Source organism: Epinephelus fuscoguttatus, linkage group LG14 (assembly GCF_011397635.1).
Source record: "Epinephelus fuscoguttatus linkage group LG14, E.fuscoguttatus.final_Chr_v1".
NCBI classification, from domain to species: Eukaryota; Metazoa; Chordata; class Actinopteri; order Perciformes; family Serranidae; genus Epinephelus; species Epinephelus fuscoguttatus.
Genome location: NC_064765.1, coordinates 20,835,905 through 20,861,677, shown reverse-complemented (window position 1 = coordinate 20,861,677; position 25,773 = coordinate 20,835,905). Strand labels below are relative to the sequence as shown.

Here is a 25,773-nt window from a genome sequence, read left to right as displayed (position 1 = left end):
CTTAATTTCATCTCTACAAGCTTCACTTCGTTTGTGTTTTCATTAAGGATGGGTACCGAAACCCGGTACTAAATTAGCCCCAGGGCTAAATTATCAAAGACCGTAGTATAGAGTATAGTATAGAGACAAACAGCTCCTCCTCTCTCTATCAGCACTAATGTTACCATGTTACCAGTCAATAAGCTGCCGGCGCTAAATATAGGGCACATGCCGAATCATCTACATCATCAGCCTGATTTGAAGACATTTTCTGGAACTTTAAGTTGAAACCCAAACCATACAGATTACCAGGAATTCCTTTACCCAGGTAAATAAATTCCTGGAAATAAAAGTTCCTGGAAATGTTGGTGGAAAAGGGGCTATTAGCTCAGTAACTAATTAAGGGAATTTCTTCAATTACAGCACAAATGTCAAATTGGACTTAATAAACTGATTAGATTTTAGTGGTCAAAGTTCAAGGTGGCCATGATCTTGCATCCATCTCATTCTCATAAACGCAAATGTCCATTTAGACTCAGTGATGAACTGATTAGATTTTGGTGGTCAAAGTTAAAGGTTGCTGTGACCGTATGTCCTTCTCATTCTCGTAAACTCCACATCTTAAGAACACACTGAGGAAATATCTTGTGATATTCTGTCAAGTTTATGCTCATGTGTTTGTGTCCACACCCTGTCTTATTTTGAAATGTGTTCTCATTGTGTTTAGTGCTTGTTTTACCTCTTGAATTTTCCTGCCTTTGTTAATTACCTCATGTGTTTCACCTGTGTCTTGTTTCACTCACCTGTGTGTAGATAGTAATCAACCCTTGTGTATTTAAAGCCCAGTGTTTCCCCCATTCAGTTGCCAGATTTGTTGTTAGTGTGCTCATGTTTTGCAGCCTACGCCTTGTGTTTGATTCCTTGGTTTTGGACTCTGATTGCAATAGTTGTTGATACACTTGACTCAAAACCTGAAATGTCAAGCTCATGGTGGCAGTACAGGAAAAGTCAGTGGATCACCGGAGTCATTAGGACATCTGTGTCAACATTTCCTGGTAATTTATCCAATAGGTGTGGACCAGCTGATTGACATTACCATCCCTAGAGCAAAAATATGTGGCTAAAATATCAAATAATACCCCACTTCAACCAGAGGGTGTGTGCAGGAATTTGTGGCCAGGTTTCCGACCGAGCAGCTTCTCTGCAGCAGGCTGTTCTGTCATGCCTGTTTCCTGTGCTCAGGGTTAGGGTTGATGCCCAGACATCTGTTCCCGTGGACAGACACAGAAGACACCGGCATAGGCACAGATGATCTCTGCTACAGCTCAACACATCAACCGCAAACAGAGCTGCTAATGAAACCATTTCATATCCATAGATCACAAGTCTGTTTTAAAATGGAAAATTTGTAAAGTTTGTGTTTGGAAGGGAATAAAATAAGTCTAACTGTATGAAAAACTCTGAGACAACCAAAACAGACACTGCTAGAGAGCCTTTATTGGGCACTTTGTGCATCAAGTCTTTTACAAAACAAAAAACATCAGTTAAAAACATGTTAATTACTTTTTGTCCCTTGACATGTAATGTTAGAATAACTTCATATAAAAAGAAAAAAAACATTATATTAATAGGAATAACAGAAATTTGGATATATATGGTAAAAAAAAAACCAAAACAACAACAACAATGACCCACATCCTTTCTTTTAATAAATATATACACAATAAGTACTGAGATACAAAAGAGGGATCATATAGATCCATTTTTTCAGTGGATATATACAACAATATTTCCAAAAAAAATGTTTATCTGTTAATATGTATTATATACTTTAGTTATGGCAATAGAGGAGATTTCTTTTCTGAATGTGTCTGAACCTAAATATCATATTGCACTTCCAGAACAGCCTGCATGGACTGGACTAGACATTCATTGACCTATTTCATCGACATTCAGAAAACTACTCTACAGGTAAGGGGTGTTTTAAAATTATTATCAATACATTTAGTGACTATTTAATACTTACAAAAAAGGCCATCATTTAAATCAATCTGACAAAAAAGGTAATTTCATTCACAAACATGTATCCTATGCTAAAAAAAATACAACAAACATTTACAATATTCTACCCTAACTGTATGATGTTTAAAGAGAGTTTTACACACTAAATACTGCCATGTTGTTTAGTTTTAATACACTGAACCTCTCGGGCTCCATCAACAATTTGCTGTCTTTATTTTGTGCGCTAAATACCCAACTTTACGAATTGTAATCATCAGTGCTATGGCTTTAGGAACATGGGCCGTTTCTCCTCAGAACAAGAAACACTGCTGCTAGCATAGCATGAGGTATAGCAGCACCACAAATGCTCTGCCCAAAAATTTACAAAAGTGGGCGCTATTTTCTGCGACTTACTGAGAAGGTGTCACAACAATCAAGTCTGTCCTCACTCGTTGATTTGTATACATTAAAAAAAAAGTTTTTAAAATGAATTAAAATGTATAGCTTACATATCTAATTAGCACTGCTGTCTATTAAGAGCTATGGCTTTTTTTTAAAATACCTCCTGTGGGACTTTAAAAATCTGTTTGACATTAATACAGCACAAAGACAACATGATTTAAGTTTCAGATAAAGTCCATAATCACTGCGTAGTTAGACGTGTAAACCACTACTCCTGACAGCTGCATGTCATAAGTCCTCCATCCCTCTGGTCTAGGTGATGTCACCTCGCACCATCCAATCAGATTTCAGTGAGGGTGAGTTTGTACATGCCGCCCAGCTCCTCCATGGTGATCTGGAAGGTGTCTTCGTTGGAGTAGTGTTTGATGATATTGTCGTCCATGTGGACTAGGATCCTATTAGAAAACAGACATGGGTGTTAGCGACCTCTTTATTTCATCTTCATACCAAAAAAATATTGCGGAGTAGAATCCTGACTAATTCAATGGCCGCAATAATATTTTTTAAATATTATTTTGTGGACTTTTTCTGCCTTTATTTGAGAGTACAGACTGGCAGGACATTGAACATGGGCTGCTATCATTTTATTTCATCTTCTCTGTTGAAGAACAGCATGGTATCTAGTGGTGAGGACTGCAAATAGCAACCAGCTGAAACTACTCCCAGTTAGAATTCCCCCCAGTGTTCATTGTTCAGGAAGTTTTTACCGGGAGATAAATTATCTGCAGAGGTCTCTTCCCCTCCAAAACAAACAGACCAAGTGATTTAAACCAGTAAAAACACAGAATAAAGCAGTTTCACGTTAAAAAACCTGTGTTTTTCTGATGCTGCTTGTCGTGGAGGGTCTGCTAACTACGATGGCCGACTCGAAAACGCAAATTGCCCTAGCTAGTGTTTGGTTAGTCTCCTCTGAGCTACTGTACAAACATGGTGGAGCATTATGGCAGACTCCGTCAACGAGGAACTGCTACCTATGTAGATATCAACGGCTCATTCTAAGCTAGCGAAAAGACAACAGTTCTTACTTTCAGGTGATTATACGCTAAAGCAAACATACTTATTACATTATATTCCATTTCTTCCAATATATACCCTGAAATGCTACACACTGGACCTTTAGAACAATACTTCAACGTTTTGGGGAACATCTTTGTTCACTTTCTTGAAAATGTAGCTGTAGCCCATTAGCTTACCCTTAGAGCCGGCTAACACTTTCCCTGTTTCCAGTCTTTGTGCTAAGCTAAACTAACTGGCTGCAACTACGTTTTAACTGTCAATTTTCTCATCTAACTTTAGACAAGAAATTAGCATATTTCCCAAAACACCAAACATTCCTTTAAGATGTATTGTACTACAGCAAGATTTGCTCAAGATCATGGCTTTACCTTCAATATGCAAATGTAATCATCGCACAGTTTAATTTACCTTCAACATCCCAATTATGGTGATGTCAATCAAGCCTGTATGAGTCTGCTCCTACAGCTCATGATTGGCTGATGTGCATCACAGCAGCAGCCATAGCAACAGCAGCTTGCTAATGCTCAGTTAACTCACAAATGTCCGTATTAATTTGTTAGAAAGAAGTTTAAATAAGGAGAAATTATTTTAGTTTTGCATGGTGTGAGTGTAAAGGAGTGCTGTTTTGTGTTTCAGGGATATGGCATAAATCAGCCAATCATGAATCTGGGAAAGCGAGGGGTTTGACTGACACTGTCATTATTTGCATTTTCAAGAAGAACTAAATTAAGCTTCATTTGCCAATTAGACAGATACAATTTGAGGGAGCCCCTAAGGAGAATCCTGCTGAATGAGGTAGAACAGCATTTGTCACCTGCGGCTACAAGGTTGCAATGGCAGGTATTGTTTTACCCTTGTGAGTCTATGTGTGCGTATCATTATGGCAAAACGTGGTCCTGGTGGCACCTGTTGTAGTGAGAACTACCACAGAAGTGGTTTTGAGTATTCTGACAGGGGTTAGTCTGTGTCTGTTTGTCTGTCTGTGGACAGATTTTGTCAATGCAATAGTGTCACAACTGTGCAAGATGCAGTCACAAACTCTTCAAATTGTAGATTAAGTTTGAAGATGGATGTGGTAGAAGGAACCATTGGCTCCCCCACTTTACGCCCATGGTATACATTAATTTTAAGTCGTGGATCGCTGTGTCGTGGCTAAAGTGATGCCATTCCATGGCAATCTCTAGTTAATTTGGTTATTAATTGGTATCAGATTTGGTCCCTCACAGAGTTTCAGACATAGTGTGGCGCAGTGTTACTGACTCATACTCACCCTTTCTTGCACTTCTTGTAGACCTTTCCAACCTTTTCCAAAGGTAGTTCGTACTTCTCTGAAATCTGGTTGATTAAAGAAAAAAACAAATCAATGTCAAATTATTTAAAGAAATATAAAAGCTTCTTTCAAGCTTTCAAAAGCCCCTTTTACACTGCCTCTTCAAGGCGGGAATTTCACGCCATTATGCCGCCTCGCTGTTCTGTATAGACGGTACAATCACGGACAGGGGGGGCAGAGTTTTCTCCCCCTTCGGAGGAAGTAACAACAACCTCTGTATAAACGGGACAGCCAGCAGGATGGGGTCATGGGTGGGACATATGTGACAATTTGACCATGGGAGATTTAAATAGTAGCTGTTAGCAGTTAGCAGCTAACTCAAAGGCAAAGAAAAGTGGCCAAAAATGTCCACAAACTGGTAAAACAATAAGGTCCAGGAGCTTTTGTTACCCTCTTAACAGAGGACGAGATCAGCCACCATACAACATGATTAGTAATTGATTGTTGCTGACATGTTATGCCATTGTTATTGTTTCGAAAACCCTGCCAATGCCTATGTTATATGTCAGACTAGAGGCTGACGCTGTTGTGTTACATGTCACACCCAGCAGTGCAGCATGATGTCACCATTGTTTGGTTCTGTGTAAAAATGCAAAGGGGGCATAAAGAAGGGACTCTGTAACAGCACTGTAGCTCTATCTCTGTCTATCAGGACGGAAGATAGTATAAACAAAAAGCATTATCCTTTACACACCTGTTACAGCTTATCTGCTTTACCTCATCAACTCCACTGTTGGTTCTCCATAATTGCTGTACACACCCCTGTTCCCACGTTCTCCTCTTCTTCTCTCCCCAGGACGCCTCCACTTTCCTCTTTTCCACAACTTTTTTCCCATCCCTCCCCTCAATTACTGACTTTATTGTCCCCCTGTGTCCCCTTTTAACACACACACACCCTTTCTCGCTCTCTCACTTTCCTAAATCCACTCCTTGTTCTCATCCTTTTGTACATTATGCTGGGTTGGTGTCCTGTCACAGCTTATTTAACCTGCTGTAGCTGCTTAGACACACAGATTGTGTACAAAATCACATAATAACGCAATATGCATATTAAGTGTGATGTAAAGCTGAGTATGTAGTGCGTTCCAACTGCACAGTATGTGGAGTTTGTATATGTGGGATATGTCAGGAAGTATACTAGGTTAGCAAGAGTTTCTGAGTTTGAGACATGAGCTTACTGGACATACTCGACCGCCCAAAAATGCACTGTGGCTCTTCAAACTGTCCAATGGCAGACTGTGAGGCAGACGCTTTAAATAATTAACAGCTGGATAAAATAATTACAAATGATAGCGAGAGCCGTTAAGAGCCGACCTGTGCCAGGTAGGCCTGTTCAGTAATCCTTCCATGAGTATGCGGTATGTTAGTATGTGATTTTGAACACAGGTACAAGGCCGAGACCACTGATATACATCAGAAACATGAAGTTCAACACCAGCCACTACCAGTTTAATGAACTGAGAACCACTTACAGCTTCCACCAGGCCTTTCAGCGTGGGATTCTTCAGCATGAGGGCATCAAACACCTCCTCCGTCTCCTTGCGCACGTACAGCAGGACTGTGTGGTGGAAAGGGAAAGAAGAAACGAGAAGGCGTCAAAAGAAAGCACGTATGTTCATGGGTTGGATACAAAAACAAACCCCAAATCTGGCCTCAGATAAAAGTCACTGGCAGACACGAAGCATGTATTTACGTCAGTCTGAACAGCTTGACAGCCGCGTTGGTTCACTTGTGTGGGTTTGAGGAATCGTGGCTTTACTGCATGCATGTCTCAGTGTTGAAGCAGTGAAGCTTAGGCACGTGCACTGTATGATTAATCCTTTATTAAATTTCAAGATGTACTGTATAGTGTTACAGGCCATTTTAACAAAACACCCCTCCTGCCAGACTGCATGGGCGCTCATCCAGACTCAAAGACATGCCACAGACAAAGCACACCTAGAAAGCACAATCATCATAAATGAACAGACCCACCTCTCATTCACAAGACCCATCTCAAAATAGATCAGACTCTAAATAGATTTCCTCATATTGTTTTCCAACCTGTGACAGCAGCGTGTGATGTATGTGGCCTCTAAATACAGCAAACATTTAAAGACGTATCTACTGTACGTGCACAGGAAGTTTCACTAGTGTCATGTCTGTATATGGAGCGAAACTCAATAAGAAAGAAGTGAAACAGTACAGTAAGTGAGTGTATGGTGGTGTTTATAATGCAACAACGTATTTGTAGGGCAAAGTTCATTGTGGTTTGGAGCTGCCGTGGATAACTTTGAAACAGACGTCATTTCATATGATTGGCAGTTCTCTCTTTCACGCATTGCACTGCTGCCAGTTTTCTAAGTGGAAAAACATGGCAGCTGTCGTGGAGAGATTAAACTTCACCTAGACTTTTATAGATAAATTTAGTTTGATTTAAAGTCGATTTAAGATGACAAATTACCCATGCTTTCACATCTGTAAAATATACATATATAAGGTCAATTGGTTCTCAGCACAAACTTGTTTTACATGATCAAGTCTGACTTTCTGCAGGTGTATTCATGCAGAATCTGTGTGAAACCAGTTTTAAATGATCAAGACTTTCCTCTTCTGGCTATAACAATACTTAAATAATGCGTTACATACTAAAAGAAAGCTTGCTGTATGCCTAGAGATAGGATGTAGGGTAAAGGGCACAGACTTGTTTGCATGCGTGTGTGTGCATGTAGTGATCAGTGGTATTTTGTTGGGTCAATGGAGGCCTTGGGCACGTGTGTGTTTTGAAAGACCTGGAATAGTCACATGGCCGAGAGAGAATGTGTGTGTGGGTCGCCCTCAGGGGCCAACCACAGCAAACACACACAGACACTTTAAAACGCTGATTTAGCCCATGAGAAGAGCATAACTCACCTGATGAGCATGTGAACAGTCAAAGCATTGCACTACAGCAACACACACTCACATACACACACACACACACGTACCTTTCTTTGGCTCCTCCGCTCTCGCCATCTTGTTTGGGGGCGAACCGAACTCATCGTCACTGAAGGGTAATCTCTTCATGCCCGAGCTGCGGTGAACACACAGAAACACACAAATTACTGCTTAAATGTCCTTAACAACCAGTTAGCAGGCTATAAAACACGTATGCACACAAAGCCCTCGGGCATTTCCTAGAAGCATGTATATGCATATGGCTTTTACTGGGAAGGTGCCAAAGGTTGTCTCGGTTCAAAAATACTTTAAAAGCAAGTATGAAATCAGGGCCCCAATGAACTCACCTGTCCTCTGCATCTTCTTGCGAGTAAGGCTGCAGAGGAAACAGAAACAGAGACATTAATTCAAAAACAACCAACCAACATATCAGAGATTACTTTAAATTGCTATTAGTATCAGATATGGACGTCTGAGTATTGGGAACCTGATACTCATGGCAATAACTGACATTAAGAAGCACTTAAACATGATTTTAATATATATCCTGCAATGCATGTTTAAAATCCACTACTTTGTGACTGCTGCAGTACTAACCCTGCATGTTTAAGTCAATTCAATTCTATTTATGAAGCCCAATATCACAAATAACAGTTTGCAAGCCCAAATTGGCGGCTAAATCAGTCAGCCAGGTCAGAGATAAAGTCAACAGCCAAAGGTTTCCTCTATTGACCCATTTACTCTTGCTTTATCACTGAGAACTGACCCTGCTCAACACTAAGCGGCAACTCAGCTGGAGGTACTGTGATCCAAATGCAGGTCTGCACAGAATCACTTTCAGGGGTCAAAAGGTCGGAAAACATGTTTTTGAGTTATTGTTCTTTTTTAAGAACTACAGAATAAGCCTCTTCTTCCTCACGGTCTTCTATTAAAGGTCCAGTGCATAGGATTCAGGGGGATATATTGGCAGAACTGGATTGATATACAGAGGTTTTCTTTAATACCTTAGAACGAGAAGATTATATCTACATAGGGAGCGGGTCCTCGTCTACAGAGATTGCCATGTTTCTACAGTAGCCTAGAAGTGACAAACCAAACACTGGTTCCAGTTCACGATTTTGCGTCCGTCACCATAGATAGCAGCCCCTCCATGACGAGAGCATGGGAAAAACACAGATTTTGTGACGTAAAACTACTTTATTCAGTGTTAATAATGGTTTTATTCACCTTGTTGCTTTGTTTTAGAGAGGAGGTGACCTCTGCGGATAATTCAGCTCCCGGTAAAAACCTCCTAAATGATAAAGACTTCTAAGAGTTCTAGGCGGTACAAGTTTCAGCTGGTTGCAATCTGCAGTCCTCACCGCTAGATACCACTAAATCACCCTAAATCTTACATACTGTTCGTTTAATTACATAGGGACATACGTAATACATCAGTTGCTATCACATTCTCTTTTTATGCAAAGCAAAGCATTTTAATTTTTGCAACACCTTACAAAAACAGAGGTAATTCAAAGTGCTTTACATATGGTGAAGAAATGCATCTAAAAACAATGAAAAGCTACATAAAAACGATTAAAATAGAAAAAACAGACTTTAAGAACTCTAAAATTAGGTCAAATTTAGTAGAAGCAAAGTCCATCCATCATTATTTGAAATAAAGCGCAAGATCAATCAAAAATAATCTGCTATTGGTTTTTTAATCCTCGGAAAGGAGCTGTTTTTTGCAGCCTTTTCGCTCTGTGACTGTATTGATTGCAGACGCTGCTGTTAATAGAATTCTATTCTAAGAGGAAACCCAGTAAACCCAGAGTTTATCAGAAACTGATAGCAGTTCAGTCAGGTTCAATGTCACTGGCAACACTAAAAATAACCTCCTGTCCGTCCCTCAGTCTCGCTGGTAGCAAAGTAAACATAGTGAGAGTGAGAGAAAGGTAGAAAAAGTACTTATTTGACTTGTACTCAGGTGGGCCTGCTCAAAATGTGGCCAGCAGGGGGCGCTCAAAGGTAAGGTAAGTTTATTTTCTGTGCTGTCATTTTCACTATATATAGAGCAGCTCATCATATGACAAAGAAGACATTAAAGGTGCCAGAAGTGACCTAAAAAACGTTTGTGTGCGGGCCACACACACCTTTGTAAGTGTCATGTGACATGTTCATCCTAAGTGCAGGAAGCAAAGCTCAGAGTCCAGTCACCGAGAAGATAAAACCCTGACAAACTGCACACATGCAGGTAAAATCTGCAACATGCAGCATCTATACATCATTAACAAAAACCACAGTCCTCCTCCTGTTTCTAAATCTGCCTATTTATTTTGTTCTGAGCACACATGAGGTTGGCAGAACAGGTAGTATCTTCTGAGCCCCCGGTTTGTTTTGAGTCACTGGTAAATGATTCATCTTGTGAGTAAGCAGTCTGAAATACAGCCATCGGTATGTAGGACTCCTATCAGAGCTCGCAACCAGAACTCACTGTTCCTGCCAGCTAGCAAACAAGCAGGTCACCTCGACCCAGCTGGCTGATGGGTGGGTGGAAGCTGAAAAATAAAACTGTTTATGGATCGACGAAGATGCTACGAGTGTTACATAAATGTAGCAAAACAAAATGTTCATGGTCAGAGATGACACACAAGACATGTAAACCTATGCTAGAGTTGTGTGTCTGTGACTGGCACTCACATGGCGCTGGAAGGTAGAGAAGTGGATATCAGGAATGAAGAGGACAGGCTGGGTCTCGTGGTCGGTCATCATCTTGAAGATGGTCACGTCGTTGCGTTTCTGGAGGATGGGAACTTTGACGTCCACGACTGGGAGGAAAAGACACAACAGGGAACGGGTTAGACTTACGTGTCCATTAATGTAGAGGGACATTTTAAAAAGTCTTAAAGTCTGCATTAAACATTCACTATACAGTTGTTATTTTTTTTAAGTACAGACTCATACAGAAGTAATCCCTCTCAAATATCCCCTATGACCCATTAGAAGTGTGTGGTGGTAATCTTTCCTGCAGACACTCTGCCCTACAACTTTATTTTCAATTTTTTCTTATTTTCTGTGCTCAGGACATGTACAGTATACCCAAAGCATTCAGGGGAGGTCGGGGCATTAGTAAAAGGTGGTGACCAGCAGCAAGTTAGCAGCTGGCATCCACCATACACTGAATATAGCGAGGCGAAACGCCAAACGACAGGGAATCTGGGGTTGGCTTTTACTTTCACTTTCGCTGGCGAGCGTGTTTACAAACACTAATCGACAATCCTGTACAGTGACTCTGTCCAGAAATCATGACCTGGTTATTCAAGATAATCCACAGACCTTGTTGTGAGCAGTTTCATGCAGGAACTTTTCTTTTCTACCGAACTACACCCACCAACCATATCACTGTGCAGAGGGAAGTGTGCATCTACTCATGCTTGTGACAAGCCCAAGATGTAGCATTAATGGCGTCCTCCTCAGCTGAGCTGTAGCATCAGCTAGCTCAGTGGTGCTAGGTGAGCTAGCAGTAGATGCACTCTTCCTTCTGCACAGTGATACAGTTGGCGGGTGTAGTTTGTTAGACGGAAAATAGTTCCTACATAAAACTGCTCACAACAAAGTCCGTGATTTTCTTGGGTGACCGAGTCATGATTTCTGGAAAGAGACATTGCTGTTAAAATTAATCTTTTTGGCGCTTTGAGCACCACAAGCCGAGTGCCATCTAGTTCCATTATATTGGAGAGAAGGCGGACATCTCTACAGCCGATATCGCCAACACTGGGCACCTCACACTAAAACAATTTAGATTCATAAACAGCACTACAGGTAAGAGGAAAGATATGTATTTTTGATTTGGGGGTGAAAAGGTCACCTTTAAAATCTGATATGGGTGATTTAGGGTGATCCGTTATTAAGTGTCTGTATCACTGTTCACTGCTACACAACCTCTGGGATTAGGTAGTAAATAAACCTAAATCAAACAACAGTGGTTTCATTGCCCTGCCTCTGCATGTTAAACAAGGTGAAGTACTCCTGAGTGACTTACAGGCCAGGCTGGGGTTGAGATCGGCGACCTTCCCTTTCCTGCGGGACTGCTTCCTCTCCTCATCTCTGATCTTCCTCTCGGCTCCCTTGTCACAGAAGACTTTGATCTGGCAGTAGGCACGGTGGATGGGCTTGTTGCTGCGGTTGTTGTAGCTGTAGGTGTCGATCTGCAGGTTCAGAGGGAGACCCTTCACGCCCTTCTGGGAGGAGAAGTCAGTGCTCAGACAGTTGACAGAGATGAAGATCTGCGGAGGGAGGAAGGAGGGACAGCTGTGGTTAAAGCACTGAGAAAAAGTCCAACTTTAACATAAAAACATCTGCTAGCTTAAAGTCAACAGCAACTTGTTTCATCAATGGCTGCTTCTTTTTACTTTATCATTCACATGAGCATCATAGTGAAATACTGGAGGCCTTTCTGCACTTCAGTCCTCACACTACATTCAGTGTTCTGTGTTGCCCTCTATTGACCAACTCTAGTAATCACAAGTTAGGTGTTTTTTTTAAAATGTGGAGATGCTCCTTTGTCCTCGTGGTGCTTGTACTGAAAACAGGTTGTCATTGTGTCAACAAAACGCACTATCATAACAGAGCATTTGGAAGCACCTTACACAGAGACACCGAGGAGTGAGCAGCAGATATCACTGATAATGTGAATATTATTAAGAGGCAAATAAAATGGATCTTTGTGAATTAATTTGTGCATTCATGCATTGCATGAATTTAAATAAAATCCTCTGGAGCTCTTCATCAGTGAATACACACTGACCCTGTTTTATTCAAAGCAAAGAAACGTTATTCATATATCATGTGGAAACAAGCTGAGAAAACCAGTTGAAAGTTTTGATGTCAAGTGTCGAGTGAAATCACTTTACATGTAAACAGACTGTATTATTATTTCTCTTTCATTTTTTCTGCTGCATTTGTGCGTGTAAATGATACAATATTTTCTACAGTGTTCTATGATAATATTTGGAGTGATAATCAGAAAAGATCTGTACATTTTTAGAGGTGTGATTTTTCTAGTATGTTATGTTTCTGGCAACTTAAAGCTGCATTCGTGACATGTCAGAATAATTGTAAAAATGAGTTCCTGACTGGGAAAATTCACATGAATGCCCCCTCAAGTCAGAACAACAACTCAGAAAAGAAATTTTGGTGCACCACTTTTTTCATTGTAGAACTGCACACAACATATTGATTCACTCAGCCCCTCCTTGATGCTTTGTCTCTGTTTATCACGAGACTACTGCTGCACCTGTGACAGAGCCACACACGGTGACAGGGATAACTGTTAGCATCACACTGCTGATGTTACCCAGCATTTATTGAGGGATTCAATGACAGAGTAAAGCCGTTTCGGTGTATGTATGACATTGTTAAATGGCTCTGTGTTGTATGTTAGCCACTGCTGATGTGTTTGCTCATGCTAACCCAGCGGAGAGAGCATAATGCTCAAAATAGTAAGCTCTAAATCCATGACAGCATTGCAACTTCTTTGGCAATTTTTGAATTGAATTGAAAATTGAATTGCGGAATCATCACCTACGAAATCCTAAAATGGCTGATAAAGTGACCTAGATTAGTTAGTAAAGTTATTTATCAGCATTTACCTTGAAAACAAGGCAGGTAAAGCAATATTTTAATGGTTTTAGGGAATGTAATGGTGCAGCAAAAAATTAATAATATAAAGCTTCAAACAGTTAAAAGCAGAAAAGAAATCATTGTCATCACAAGATGTTTTTGTGATAACACCAGTAAGCTGCCCCAGAGCAGGTAAACATAAGGGAGGGGCTGCCTTGTGCAAATACACAGCAAATACGTATATGCTGCAGAGCAATTACCCCAGGGCCAAGCCACACACACACACACACACACACACACACACACACACACACACACACACACACACACACACATTTCATCTTTCATTTAACATCTCATTGATGAGATGCTCAAACAACGCGGCAGGGCGGTGCTTCCAAAAATACACACACGGAGAGGCAGTGAACACACAGAAGGATGAACATCCTATGGACACAGGCCTGGAGTCATGAGACAGTTAGACCCACATCCTGGTGTGTGTGTGTATGTACTGTGTATATGTGTGTGTGTGTATGAGAGAGGTTTGTGCATGTGACTTTAAGTTAAATGAAGTCCACAGAGAGCGAGACGCTGGGGGATGAGCTGTGGCGCCATGTTGTCTCCTGTCAGTTGTCCTCCATCTCAGGCTGACGGTGGATCAGTGCCAGGGAGCACTGACATGAGGGTCAACAATAAGAATCAAGAGAGGACAGAAGCTCCTCTTCTCATTAACCTCTCCTGGCTACCTGCTGGACGGGATTTTATTTGTTAACTGTCCTTGTGCCCCCTCGCTGAGTTTCCTCATTCCTGCACTCTTTGTTGCTCCTGTCTGGTGCGCAGAAATACCTTAACACACACCATCACAATAGGGGTGACAGGCAGGTTGGACCAGTCAAGAAAACTCACACCACACATCTCCACTACGTTTCTACACGACAAGACCAAACACACGGGAGGAGGGGAGGAACGACATGACAGCATCCTCACTCCTCTACACAGGCCTCAATTTTCTTTAACGACTGTTTTGGAGGATCACAATGAACAAAGCCGCTGATGATCACCGACAAAGAGGTGTCAGCACCTGAAACCTTAAGTCTGGTCTGTGGCGAAAAGCACACAGGACCTTAAAATGGAGTCTACTGGTCTATTTTTGGCTTAAAGTTTTACGTGTGTTGATATTAAGAGTTCAAGACAAGGAAGTGTATGGAAACCCTGTGGACCAAACACTACACTTGTTCTTACATGAATGATATTAGATGCAGCCTTGAGAGTGGAAGTAACGTCAATCAGTTGGATGCCTGTGAAGCTGTGTGTGTGTGTGAGTGTCTCTTACTTTGGCCTCCTCATTGGTGTCCCAGGTGAAGGAAATGGCGTTATAGGAGATCTCCTCAATGTTTCCAATGGTGTTGAAGCTCTCCTTGTAGTCAGCTGTGACAATAAAACAAGAGTTAAGCGGCTAATTTAGCAGCAGAGTGAGATGTATGACTGAACCAACCTGGCTACTGTAAAAGTGTACTGAAAACTTTCTGAACTTTTAAGTTTTAAGCCCTGTCTGCATGTATGGAGATATTTCTGTAAACAGATGTTTTCCTTGACAATGTGTCCCACGCTCAAAATGGAGCTTTAGGTCTCTAAAGTTTTTAAAACGACTTCTAAGGTTCTCAGCTTCTCAGTTTGCGCCAAGTGGCAACCTCCAACACCAAACTGCCAAGAACTACAGTTCCTCAAATGGCCAAATTCTACTCCTGGCTCCAAAAAACCAAGATGGCGGCAGCTAAAATGCCGAACTGGAGGCTTCAAAACTGGAGTCCACCAACCGATTATTTATAGTCTATGATTCATACATGCTCATTGTTGCTTTGTGTAGTTGGCATGAGCCAGAAACAATAACAACAGAGAACTAACTTAGCTGTTTGCTAACATATTGTTTGCACTGCTTGGTCTAATGACTACTTTACACTTCAGCTTTGTATTGCTGCATCACTTTACAGATGCACAGAGGCATCAGCTGCACCGAATGTTAATGGTCCGCCAGAATTTCTTGGTTTTGGATCAGGTCCACTTGAACCAGCAGATGGTGGGACAATATCATGAGCATGTCCAGACCATAGCTTGTATCTCTGAGTGAGCGCTTTCATCCTTATATCAGAGGAGAATCAACTGTGATGAGATCTCCACGAGGTGTTTTTAAGAAGGGTTTCATTAGCCTGCACGCTTTACTATGTTTGAGGGGAGACTGTGATGCTAGCGAACGTTCTTGCCTTCTAGTGTGTACAAAGACATTTTGTAGAACAAAGGCCATGTGGGCAGAATTTTTTTTGAACGTAGTGGGAAAATAACTTTTCAAAAACCTCTGTATACATGTAGATGAGACCTTAAAGCTACAGCTGGCAACTTTCATAAAGAAATTTTTTTTTTGCCTTGCCTAGTCTGACACTTTGACCACAGTTCATGGAGCAATTGATATGACTGACAGCTGCTTTAGAGACTCCTCGACTCTGATTGGTTGTTTCCAGTGCCGAGGCAGTAAGTAGAGGAGGGGGGACATGATTCTTTTCAATGACTATCTGTCTCATGTACTTCTTTCATAATACACTGACAGTTTCAGTTAATATGACAATTATTTTTATAAAAGTTCCCAACTGTAGCTTTAAAGGCTGCAGCATTAATCCCCAGCAACACACCTTTTCCTGTCAGCTGCTGCTAAGCTGCCCTTTCAACCCGCCACTTAACTGTGCAGACATGGGAGGATTAATAAGTCGACTCAATGATATCACCATGAATGAATCAGTGGATCATTAAAATTACCACCATCTGTGCACCAGCAGGGTCTCTGACGTTATATTTGACTTTATATGACTCTTTTTTAATTTGATATTGCAGCAGTGCTCTTTTTTTAAATGTATTTGACAGCTTAAAGGATCACTTCCCCCACAGGATGATCATTTGTGTATCAATTAAATTAAAGAAAGTGGTTCTTACCGATATCCAGACACCTCTGTTTGGCAGTGTGCTGTCTGGAGTGCCAGTACTTCCAGTGTTTCAGCTGATCATCTCTGCACTTCTCCTCTCCGAACACCACCATCACTACACTCTGACAATGGATGATCACACACAGTTAAAACTCAATATGTCATAATGATGTTTCAGCATGTGATTAATGTCAGTATCTCTCAGGTTTATTTATCTTCCCTTCTTACCCTGACTTTGGTGATGGGTTGCTGAATGCCTTTGGTGTCAGCCTCCCTGAGGGTAATGGGGTAAAACTGGCCCTTGTTGAGATACGTCATCGTCCCGTCACCTGTCTTCTGACGCAGAGACTTGGACGCCTCAAGAGTGTACTCGAAGTTATTCCTGAAATACAAGGGAATGAAGTAAACATCAAGAATGAAACACAAAGAAAAGGCATTTGTTTTCTGGAAAACTGGATGACAATGCAACAACAGGATTCAAAAACGTGCATCATGTAGCTGCTGCAGCTACACCGTGACCTTAAAATCAGTGTACAGGACCAGATAACGCCTGTGTGTGTGTGCAGACTTTTGTCTTTCACACGTAGGGGAGTCTGGTGTCTCCCCTGTGACCACTATGAATGAAACTATTCTGCGGTCTTGTGTCAAAAAGCTGAATGGCGGTGGAAGTCGGACGGTGGGCCGGCGGCAGCGCGACTTACCCCGGCACAGTGTCAAACTGAGTGTAGTCCTCAGGCGCCATGGAGGCCATACGTAACTGGAGATCCCCTGGGAAGGAAAACACCTGCAGCGCACAAAGAGAACAGATACAGAGTGTGAAGTGAGGCTCCGCATATTCACCAACAAATACTTATAATTCACCACCAATATTTTAATTAACGATCGTTCTGAGAGTTTTTGTAGATTTAATTAATTTGTCCACTTCATCCCCTTTTCTTCTAGTCCCTCATGTTGCTAACACCCCTCACCCCCTCCCGTACAGCGGTTTTGTTGGGTTACTCTATTCTAAGGTAATTCCCCTCCAGGTTAAATAGAATAAGAGGAGAGAGAAAGGGCTTTGGCTATTGTAGGAGAAAAGTACAGCACTTTATTGTGTTGGTGAGACAATGGCATAATAACACACTGGCCGCTATTTTGGCATGTTCAAATAAAACCAGGGAAGGCTGAGCCCACCGCTGGCTCCATGGGATCAGGTGAATATCCTATTGTGTGATGGGAGAGATCTGAGAGCGGAGAGGAGAGTAGAGTGAAGGGGGGGTTGTAGGGAGAGCATTAGCGGGGTTTAGAAAGAGGGGGATCGAAACACACACCTCCTGGGAACCATCCTTGTAACTCTCGGAGAAGGTGGAGTCGGGGGGCGTGCGGGATTGGGTGCTGGGGCTGAACTGAACCGCATTGTGGGCAAGCTGGCGGTCAAAGACGCTCACGTGGCCGTCGGTTTCGGCACAGTCGTTTGGCACGGTCACTGAGAAGCCGTGGGTGGGCACCTCTGTCTTGACGGGCGGGTAGTTTGGCACGGCGGCGATGGAAACAGTGACGGTCGTGTCTGAGTGGACAAACGGCAATATAACAATCAGGTTTTTTTTTACTTCTAAGCTGCTCATGTCTGTTTATGTTGTTGACTGTGAACAGACCTGGTGAGGGGAACTGGGCCCTCTTTTCCTGGGCCAGCTGCAGGATATTGAAGGGCCCCTTGAGGACCTGGATCCTGTTCTCCATTCCAGCTTCCTGAAGTTGAGCTAATGAGTGTCCAGCCTGGATCTGGTGTCTGCAACAAAGAAAAACAGCACATATGTAGCGCTGGATTTAATATGTTGTCCACCTTAGTTTAAATCCCATTGACAACACAACACTAACAATGCTGACATGAGCTCATGTGCACCTTCAGGACCTGTATTCACACAAAGGTTCTTAGGTTCAGATGATTAGAAACCATAGACTGTAAAAGTAATGGACATAGCTACTATAATGTCACCCATTGGATTGTGGACTGTGGACAGAATTTCATCCACTGCCATATTGTTTTTTTTTTGGACACAAAAGTGGCCAACTTTGGTCAAGAGGCTGGAGCAAGGAGTGGATTTGACTGAGAAGCCGAGGTCACAGCCTGACACTCAAAGCAGCCCGCCCCTCATGCAGAACATTTTCTATTTTGTTTTGCATATGTGTTTAATGTGCTTTGTGTTTTTAATTTGATGTTTTATGTTTCACTGCTTCGCAACCATTTGCCCTCCGGGGACTTCTTAAGTGATTGATTTATTACCCTTGCATAACTAATACGTATGCAAAACTCTCAGATTCAGGTTTTACACATGTGCTTAAAATGAATTACGCAACTCTCAAGATAAATTATTTGATCCTTTTTTGAGATTTTAAAGCTTTATGTTACTTTATGACACCTGTGCCTGGTTTTATTCATTTGTTTTGTGTCACTTGGTTGTGTGACTGTGAATGTTTTTTACTTTTAGGTCCCTTGAAAAGTACATCTTGACCTGGGTGAGACCTACTGATGAAATTAAGTTAGTATAACCTTGTGTATTACCTTAAAGGAGACTGATTGTGCTTTTACTTTTTTTCTGTCACATATTTTCTGTCACATATTTTTAATGTTACAATGTCAAATGCTCATATTAAATGCGGACAAAGTTTAAAATAATGAGGTAAACATATGTAAAAGGAAACCCTGTGAGCAAAAACCTCAGGCTTCGGGTCGTTCCAACACTTTCATTTTTGATTTTTGAGACAAGCCGACTTCATTTCGTTATTGATTTCTTTATATGTTCATCTGTTCCAGGCACATTAGTGCAGGTGTTAGCATTACATACACTGCTACATGTAGCTACATGCTAATGTAAAGAAAACATCCAATCTTCATCACCGATGTTGTACATTTCTCCAATTATGTACCATTGTGTACCATTGTAGAAAGAGTCGCTATATTTTATTACAGTCATTCCCTCTGCTGCAGTGATGTACAAAGGGAAACACTGACCATTCAGATCAGACCAGGCTTTTTGGGGAGGGGAGCTTAAAAAGACAGTTGCTAAAACGGAGAGTTTCTGACTCAGGGTGAATACAGGTGTTCTTCCAAAGACAGTGGGGAAAAAATAAAGTGTTTTTTTTTTACATTTAAGTGTTTAAAAATGCCCTTGTAAAAACAGAAAATACAAGTGAGACATTAATAAATGAGCGTCATAGGTCCCTTTTAAATGAAGAGCAAATCTAGTGGGTTACCCATAAATTGAGTTCAAATGAAAAACAAGGCTGTTGTTCTTCCTGAAGAGACTTTTTGGAGACACCAGGTTCTCCTCCATGATGTATATGTGTGCAGTTTTAAATAGATTTTAATAAACGAGCGGTTAAGGCTGCACTCCGTACCGCTTCCTCATATATATATGCAAATTTACACAAAATTCAGAGAATGCAAAAACAGCTCAAGTCCCTCCATTCCCTTCACGCCGTGGTTCCCCTCTGCATTTCATGCTCTTATTTTTTAAAGGGGGGTGGTATTAGGTGAGGGCTGCTGCCTACCTTTTGTTGGGATCCACATCACAGACCAAGGCTTCTGGCTTGTTCTGGGTTATTGTTCTCTTTTCCCTGGGCACCTGTATGGGAGGGTAAACACAGCCGCTCAGCGTCTGACCACATCACATCCAACAAGCCGGGTCCATCATGCTGTCTATAGATCAGTTACATGACATAAGCTCTGCCTCACAGATGTTGCCTCATGGTTGGATGTCAGTATGGAGAAAGATCATATAGGTAAAGGCTGAAAGGATTTGGTAACTAATACAAGATTTTGCTTTTGATTGTGTACAGATCCACTGCAAGTTCATGATGAGCTTAGAAAGATGGAGAATTGTTTCCCACAGTAATTCCTATGTAAGTTTTCTGTTACCTTATAGTAGTCGTAGAGCAGGCCAAGAGCTGCGGCGCTGTCCTCGTCTCCGTTTATGCTCATCATGGCCTTGGTGGCAGCCGTCAGCGGGTTCTCCAGGAAGGATTTCCAAGCTTCATCCTCTGTGGTGAAGGAGCGACGCTGGCCGCCGTAGCCTGGCTCGTTCTGGAGAACCAGGACCGCACGTTTACTGTAAACAGAAGAAGTAGTGTCATAAGTTACCGTGTATTATCCAGATGAATAAGAAGTCAAAGTTACATTCATGAAGATCTCCTTGACTGTTCGCTTTGGTGGCAACTATGTCAATATCCAGTAACTGCAGGTGGGTTTTTAGGATCTCTCTTTCCATTTTGGGGACCGCCCATTGTTTTGAAAATTCTGAAGCCCTGTCCAAAAAATGTCTAATTGGACCAAAAGGCCATTTCTCAGACAGCCATTTTTACCAAAAACAAATTACCATTGCTCTGAAGTCCTGTTTTTTCCAAAAATATATTCTCAGTGTGGTGAGACAAAATAATCGCCAGAAAAAAATGTTTGCATTGTACGTCTCTGTAAACTATGGACACATTATAACTGTCAACAACGACGTGGTGAAGACGTAGTTACGTTTAGGCACAAAAGCCTTAGCAGAAGATCATATTTTGGCTTAAAACACCCATGTTTGGTGGAACAATAGTCGCAAGAAAAGCAGGGATGGGTCGCCGAAAAACATCTGGATTCGGTGGCTCAAATGCTCCTGAGAAACGCTGCAAAGGGTCAGTAAAAATACCCAGGGCCAGTGGCTCAAACACAGCAGGGAAACTGAAACCAACTACAGGGAGTGTGTTTTTTGGAGACTCGGGATTTCGGAGCAATAGATGTTTGTTTTTGATGAAAACAGGCTGTTGGAGAAATAGGCTTTAGGTTCAATGGGACTTTTATTGGACAAATGGGCCTTTGGAACAATGGCATGGCACCTCAGTTTCAATTGTTTTTTAAGTTTCACTCTTTTCTTTGACTGTTCAGCCAAAGTAACCATTCACACATGAAGTCAAGCAGAGACCAGAAAAAGACAGTCCACCACTTCACACTCAGTGAGCTGAAGAGTCTGTTATGTAGCTCCGCCTACACTCTCTGGAGGAGCAACCACTGCTGGATGCTGAAATATGTGTCATTAACTGTACGCTACTTGTCGCCACAGACATAGGTATAGATTTTTTCCCATTTAAAAAACATGAAAATAGGAGAGGACTTTTATTTTGACAGCTTTAAAGACATTTAGACCAAAAACTGATGCAGAAAATGCAGAAATTAGGACATAAAAATTCACCAGAATGCAGGAAATGAAGCGTTTGATGCTCGAAACTATCTGGCAGAGGACCCCAAACACCACATTTCGTGTATGCTCGCCTGAGTGTTAAAACGAAACCTACACCCTTGGCCACAGACACCCAATGCAAGGGCTTTGCTCACCGTCGTGTTTCCTAATTCTGTGATAGATAGTGACTTAACCCACATTTATCTACATGCAATTCTTCAGTTATTACTTTATGTTTTTTTAACGGAGAGATCTGATTATGTCATTTAAAATATTTTGTTTGATGTCAACAATTAAAGACATTATTTAAAATACACTGTAAGGAAAGTGCTTGTACATGTTTAAAAGAGCAGATATGGCCTCTAGGATTAAGATCTCCAGATTGACTCTCCTCACTGACTCCACACGAGCTCACAAAACCAAGACCTGCAATCACGACCTCGTTCAGAACAGACAAACAGGTTATAAGAGCGAGAGATCAACCATGTAGATGTTCTTTATCGTAAGACCTGTTGTTCAAGCTTTTCAACCATTGTGCAACAAATCTCAGCCATCGAACCACCGAAGTGTTTCCAGCGAAAGATGCTCTACAGGCTCGTCCGGTGTGGCGACTCTGGTTCGGGGAATTCTCATTGGTTGGGAAGCTGACCGCAAGTGACGCACCTGACCCTGCCACATTCCTGCGCCATGCTACTGTCTTTCATAAGGGAAGCTAAAGTTGTTATTCTAAGTCACTGTGTGCGTATTTTCCCTCTTCTTCCTCTTTTATCTTGTAACACCTTAAGAGTCACTGCTTTGTAAACAGGACTGAGTTGGGCCAATGAGAACACAGCACCTTGTGTTTTTGTGTGTCTCATCTGCTTGTAATGGTATTAATGTGTTAATTTAAGCTCATAGAACTCAGGTAAACAGTTTTGAGAAGTGAAACAAAAAACATTTCAGTGCTGAACTGGCCTATTTAGAGTCAATTTTAATGTTTACTCAGCTCCTGTTTACACAGACGTATTAATCCTAACTACTGAAACAAAGTCATTAGTCAAGCTCTTGTTATTAAAGTTTCATCTCGGTCATTAGCTCTCCCTGTCAAACTCTGGAGACTACACTCCTGTATAATACGTCTACAATCATCCTGTCACCAAATCCATCTGCCTGATTTTCTGCCACAACAAAGCAATTATGATAAAGTGTAAACGGACTGGCTCAGTTTCCACGCTGAGTAACTACAACAAATCCAGCTTCTTTTTCCCTTCAATGGTCAAGGCAAAGTGATAATTAGTAATCCTATATCTAATTGTGCTATTCATAAAAGGCAACCTGATAAGATCCTGTATTTACTGGCAATCAAACTCTGAGAAAGGGTAACCAATTACTACAACAAAACAACGAAAGAAAAGTTTGTTTTCAGGCAGAAATTAAAATTAGATTTCACATAAAGTCAGTGGAGCAGCATGAATTCACTGACATATCTCACCTTTAATGCACAGGAGCGTGAAAACACACACATTTTTTTTTTAACATTTACAGAAGTGTGCATGCAGTCCTTCATTTCTGACAGCCAAAACATTTGTATCATGTAGAGTAAAATCCACTAAAACCTCATATGGCCCTGTGCTTGCTTACATTGTCTGTGTTAGTAAAGTCGAGCCAACGCCTAACAGGTGTACAGTTTCACTCCCCTCAAAAGTCTGCGTGTCATTGCCCTCAAAAAAACATACACAACATAGTAAAAGCTTTTATATCAGCATTTAAAAAATAATTTATTTCAACACATTTGAGTAAAGCCACTGATCAAAACTCCTACATTGATATAAAACAACCCGCAGAGACACTTTTCTTTGGCTGACAGCTCCCTGCTGAGCTCCATGTTTATTCCTGAACAAACATCATTAAGACTATCCACATAACTGTTAGAGCTTAAAGCAAAATCAAACACTAAACCGCCCATCGCTATCACGGGACAGTTTTTATTCTAACAGGCGCCTGTGCTCGCACGACAGGTGGAGATACACCTGTACAGGCTTGAACATGACAGGTGAAGCGAGCGGAGTTACTCCATGGGAAACTATGAGATCTAATCGCTTCTCCAGCCTGGCAGCCAAGTCTTAAAGTAAAACTCACCCTTTAACAAAAGAAGCTATGATAAATAATGATGATTAAATTATACAGGTGAAAAATATACGTCAGCAGCTGCAGGTGAGAGGTGCACCACAGTGCGCCTCTTTTTAAAATCCCTGTGCGCAATGAGCTTATAAAAAAGTGTAAAAATCCCCAAAAGATATTTAGAGTCAGTATAAAGTGTCTCGTGCTCCTGGTGCAGGATAAAAGTGGAGAGTCAGGACAACTTACTTGTCATGCTCCTGTGACATCTCGGTCGGTCGAACTGGACTTTCTAGTTGGTACTGAAAATCCGATCCGTCTTCTTTACCGTGGTAAACTCCGCCGCTAACGCTGGATGAGGGCCGCGGCAACAAACAAGGTGTCCCCGACTGAGAGAACGGGTTTTGTCGGCTTTTCTCGCTTTTTTGGGGCTATGCTGAGAAATTAAGGCCGGTTTTACCTGTGACAGGCCCGCGGATTGGATTACAGGTGGACTGGGGGGGCGGGGCCACACTGTCAATTACCCTGTGTGGGGTTGTGATTGGCTCGGCTGGTGGCCTACCTGCGAGCTGTGGAGGGATTCAGGGTGAGCCAGAGGAGGAGCAGGGTTTAACAGCTGTGATTTTATCATCATGGGTCATTAATAAGGATAAATAATCACATTTCAAACTATATTCTTTAAAAAAAAAGAAAAGAAAAGGCAATGAAAAGATAAAAAGGACAAGAAGGAACATAAAACTAAGGATGCAACAGTTTAACAGTCACAATCACAACTGAAGCTTTATTAAAGGCACTGGATAAAATCTATGTTTTACAAGCAAGCAATGTGCTGCTAATTTAAGAACTGGAAGAGCAGGAATCCAGACTTTGGCCACAATCAATGCAGAGAATAAAAAGAAAACTCATAGACTTGCAGAAACAAAATCTTCTTCTTAAAACTTATCTTTACAAAAAAAATTCTGTGAGCACACAATTTAATTTCCAATATGTCTTATGACCTGATTAATGTTACTGCCTTATTTTTCATATATGCATATTTGCATATCTTATTTCACTTAGACCTAGACTAGACACAGGATTTGTTTGTTGTTTTATTTTATTTATTTTCTGTTCTTATTACAGTGACCTTGTATATGACTATACCATATACTTTTACATTTAAAGTACATTTGTGCTAGATTTCTTTAGAGGAACTTCTAAATATAATAATTCATAGTGAGACAGTAAATTCTAGACCGGTTGAAACATCCATTATGTTCATTACAATATGCAGCTGATGCAATATGTAAAGAAGTATACCGCTGTCTTAAAGCGACCTCCAAATGTAATTTATTTAATTGAAATCATCAATGTTTTTTTTTTTTGGTACCACAGTATCATGGTGACAGCAAATTACTCAGCCTTCAAATTGTCTATTTCTCCTGTCTCTAAGTTCAATGTTTTGTCAGTATTTGTTGGCAAAAATGGTACAAAATATTGCCAGTTTTTGTCAAGGAGGTTCAGTTATTATTTTGTTATTGTCTCAAGTTCATTAAAAAAATTCTAGGGGCCACCAGAGGCCAGGGGCCTTAAGCAACTACTTATATCGCTTAATGGGTGGGTCTGGCTCTGATAACTATTGTTGCAATTGTTTAATTTAATTACATTGCCATCCTGATGTTTTTTGTTTCTTTTTACTTCTGTTTCAACCATGTCAAACACCTTGTAACTTATTTTGCGCTGTATATATAAAGTTTATTAGTATTAAAAAAATCTGTGTATCTGCAGGTAACAAGTACTGATGCGATACTTTCCCCCAAATGTCAGATCTGTATATCTTTTAATGTTAGTTAACATGATGCTAAACACCAACATGTTTATGATGAAACAGGCAAAGAACAATAGACATTTTTCATCAGGTGCCCACATGAATAATGAAACAGGTTTAACTTACTGTGGCCATGAAGAAATCCCTCTCGTATGGGTTTCAGATCTCAAAGATGGGGGGCAAAAATCCACAGGTTAGTTACAAAATATGTTCTTGTGTTTATCTGAAGTTTGACAAGTCAAGTGAGTATCTTCTATTATTAGTTATTTTGGTGCGAAATTCAGAGAGAGACTTAAAAAAATTGTATCCTTTCATCATCATGGCCGATACTTGGTCTGCTTAATAAAGTCAGTATCGGCATCAATACTAGTCTGGTGTATCAGGTCGGTGCTTCAC

General features: G+C 41.1%; 1 protein-coding gene across 2 annotated transcripts; it reads right to left on the bottom strand.

Annotated features, from left to right (window-relative positions):
• Positions 1-1,458: 1,458 nt before the first annotated feature.
• Positions 1,459-23,975, bottom strand: grhl1 (grainyhead-like transcription factor 1). Of its 2 annotated transcripts, none has more exons than XM_049595313.1 (16): positions 23,820-23,975; positions 20,177-20,366; positions 19,810-19,883; positions 17,913-18,046; positions 17,589-17,824; positions 16,980-17,062; positions 16,507-16,660; positions 16,289-16,400; positions 14,640-14,734; positions 11,727-11,970; positions 10,385-10,512; positions 8,053-8,081; positions 7,756-7,841; positions 6,262-6,347; positions 4,730-4,794; positions 1,459-2,837 (listed from the first exon to the last, which is right to left on the bottom strand). In XM_049595313.1, the coding sequence occupies exons 1-16, from the start codon at positions 23,837-23,839 to the stop codon at positions 2,723-2,725; spliced, it is 1,851 nt and encodes a 616-aa protein (XP_049451270.1). In that variant the 5' UTR covers positions 23,840-23,975; the 3' UTR covers positions 1,459-2,722. The 2 variants fall into 2 exon arrangements, with proteins under 2 accessions (XP_049451270.1, XP_049451271.1); XM_049595314.1 differs by lacking the exon at positions 23,820-23,975 and adding an exon at positions 23,592-23,715.
• Positions 23,976-25,773: the final 1,798 nt, after the last annotated feature.

Excerpts from the sequence above, each read along its gene's own strand:
- grhl1 (XM_049595313.1), bottom strand. The coding sequence starts at position 23,839 with ATGTCACAGGAGCATGACAA. Across the intron at positions 19,884-20,176 it reads TGCTCTACGACTACTATAAG|GTGCCCAGGGAAAAGAGAAC; the intron begins GTAACAGAAAAC and ends CCTCCCATACAG. Across the intron at positions 11,971-14,639 it reads ACACCAATGAGGAGGCCAAA|ATCTTCATCTCTGTCAACTG; the intron begins GTAAGAGACACT and ends CTCCCTCCGCAG.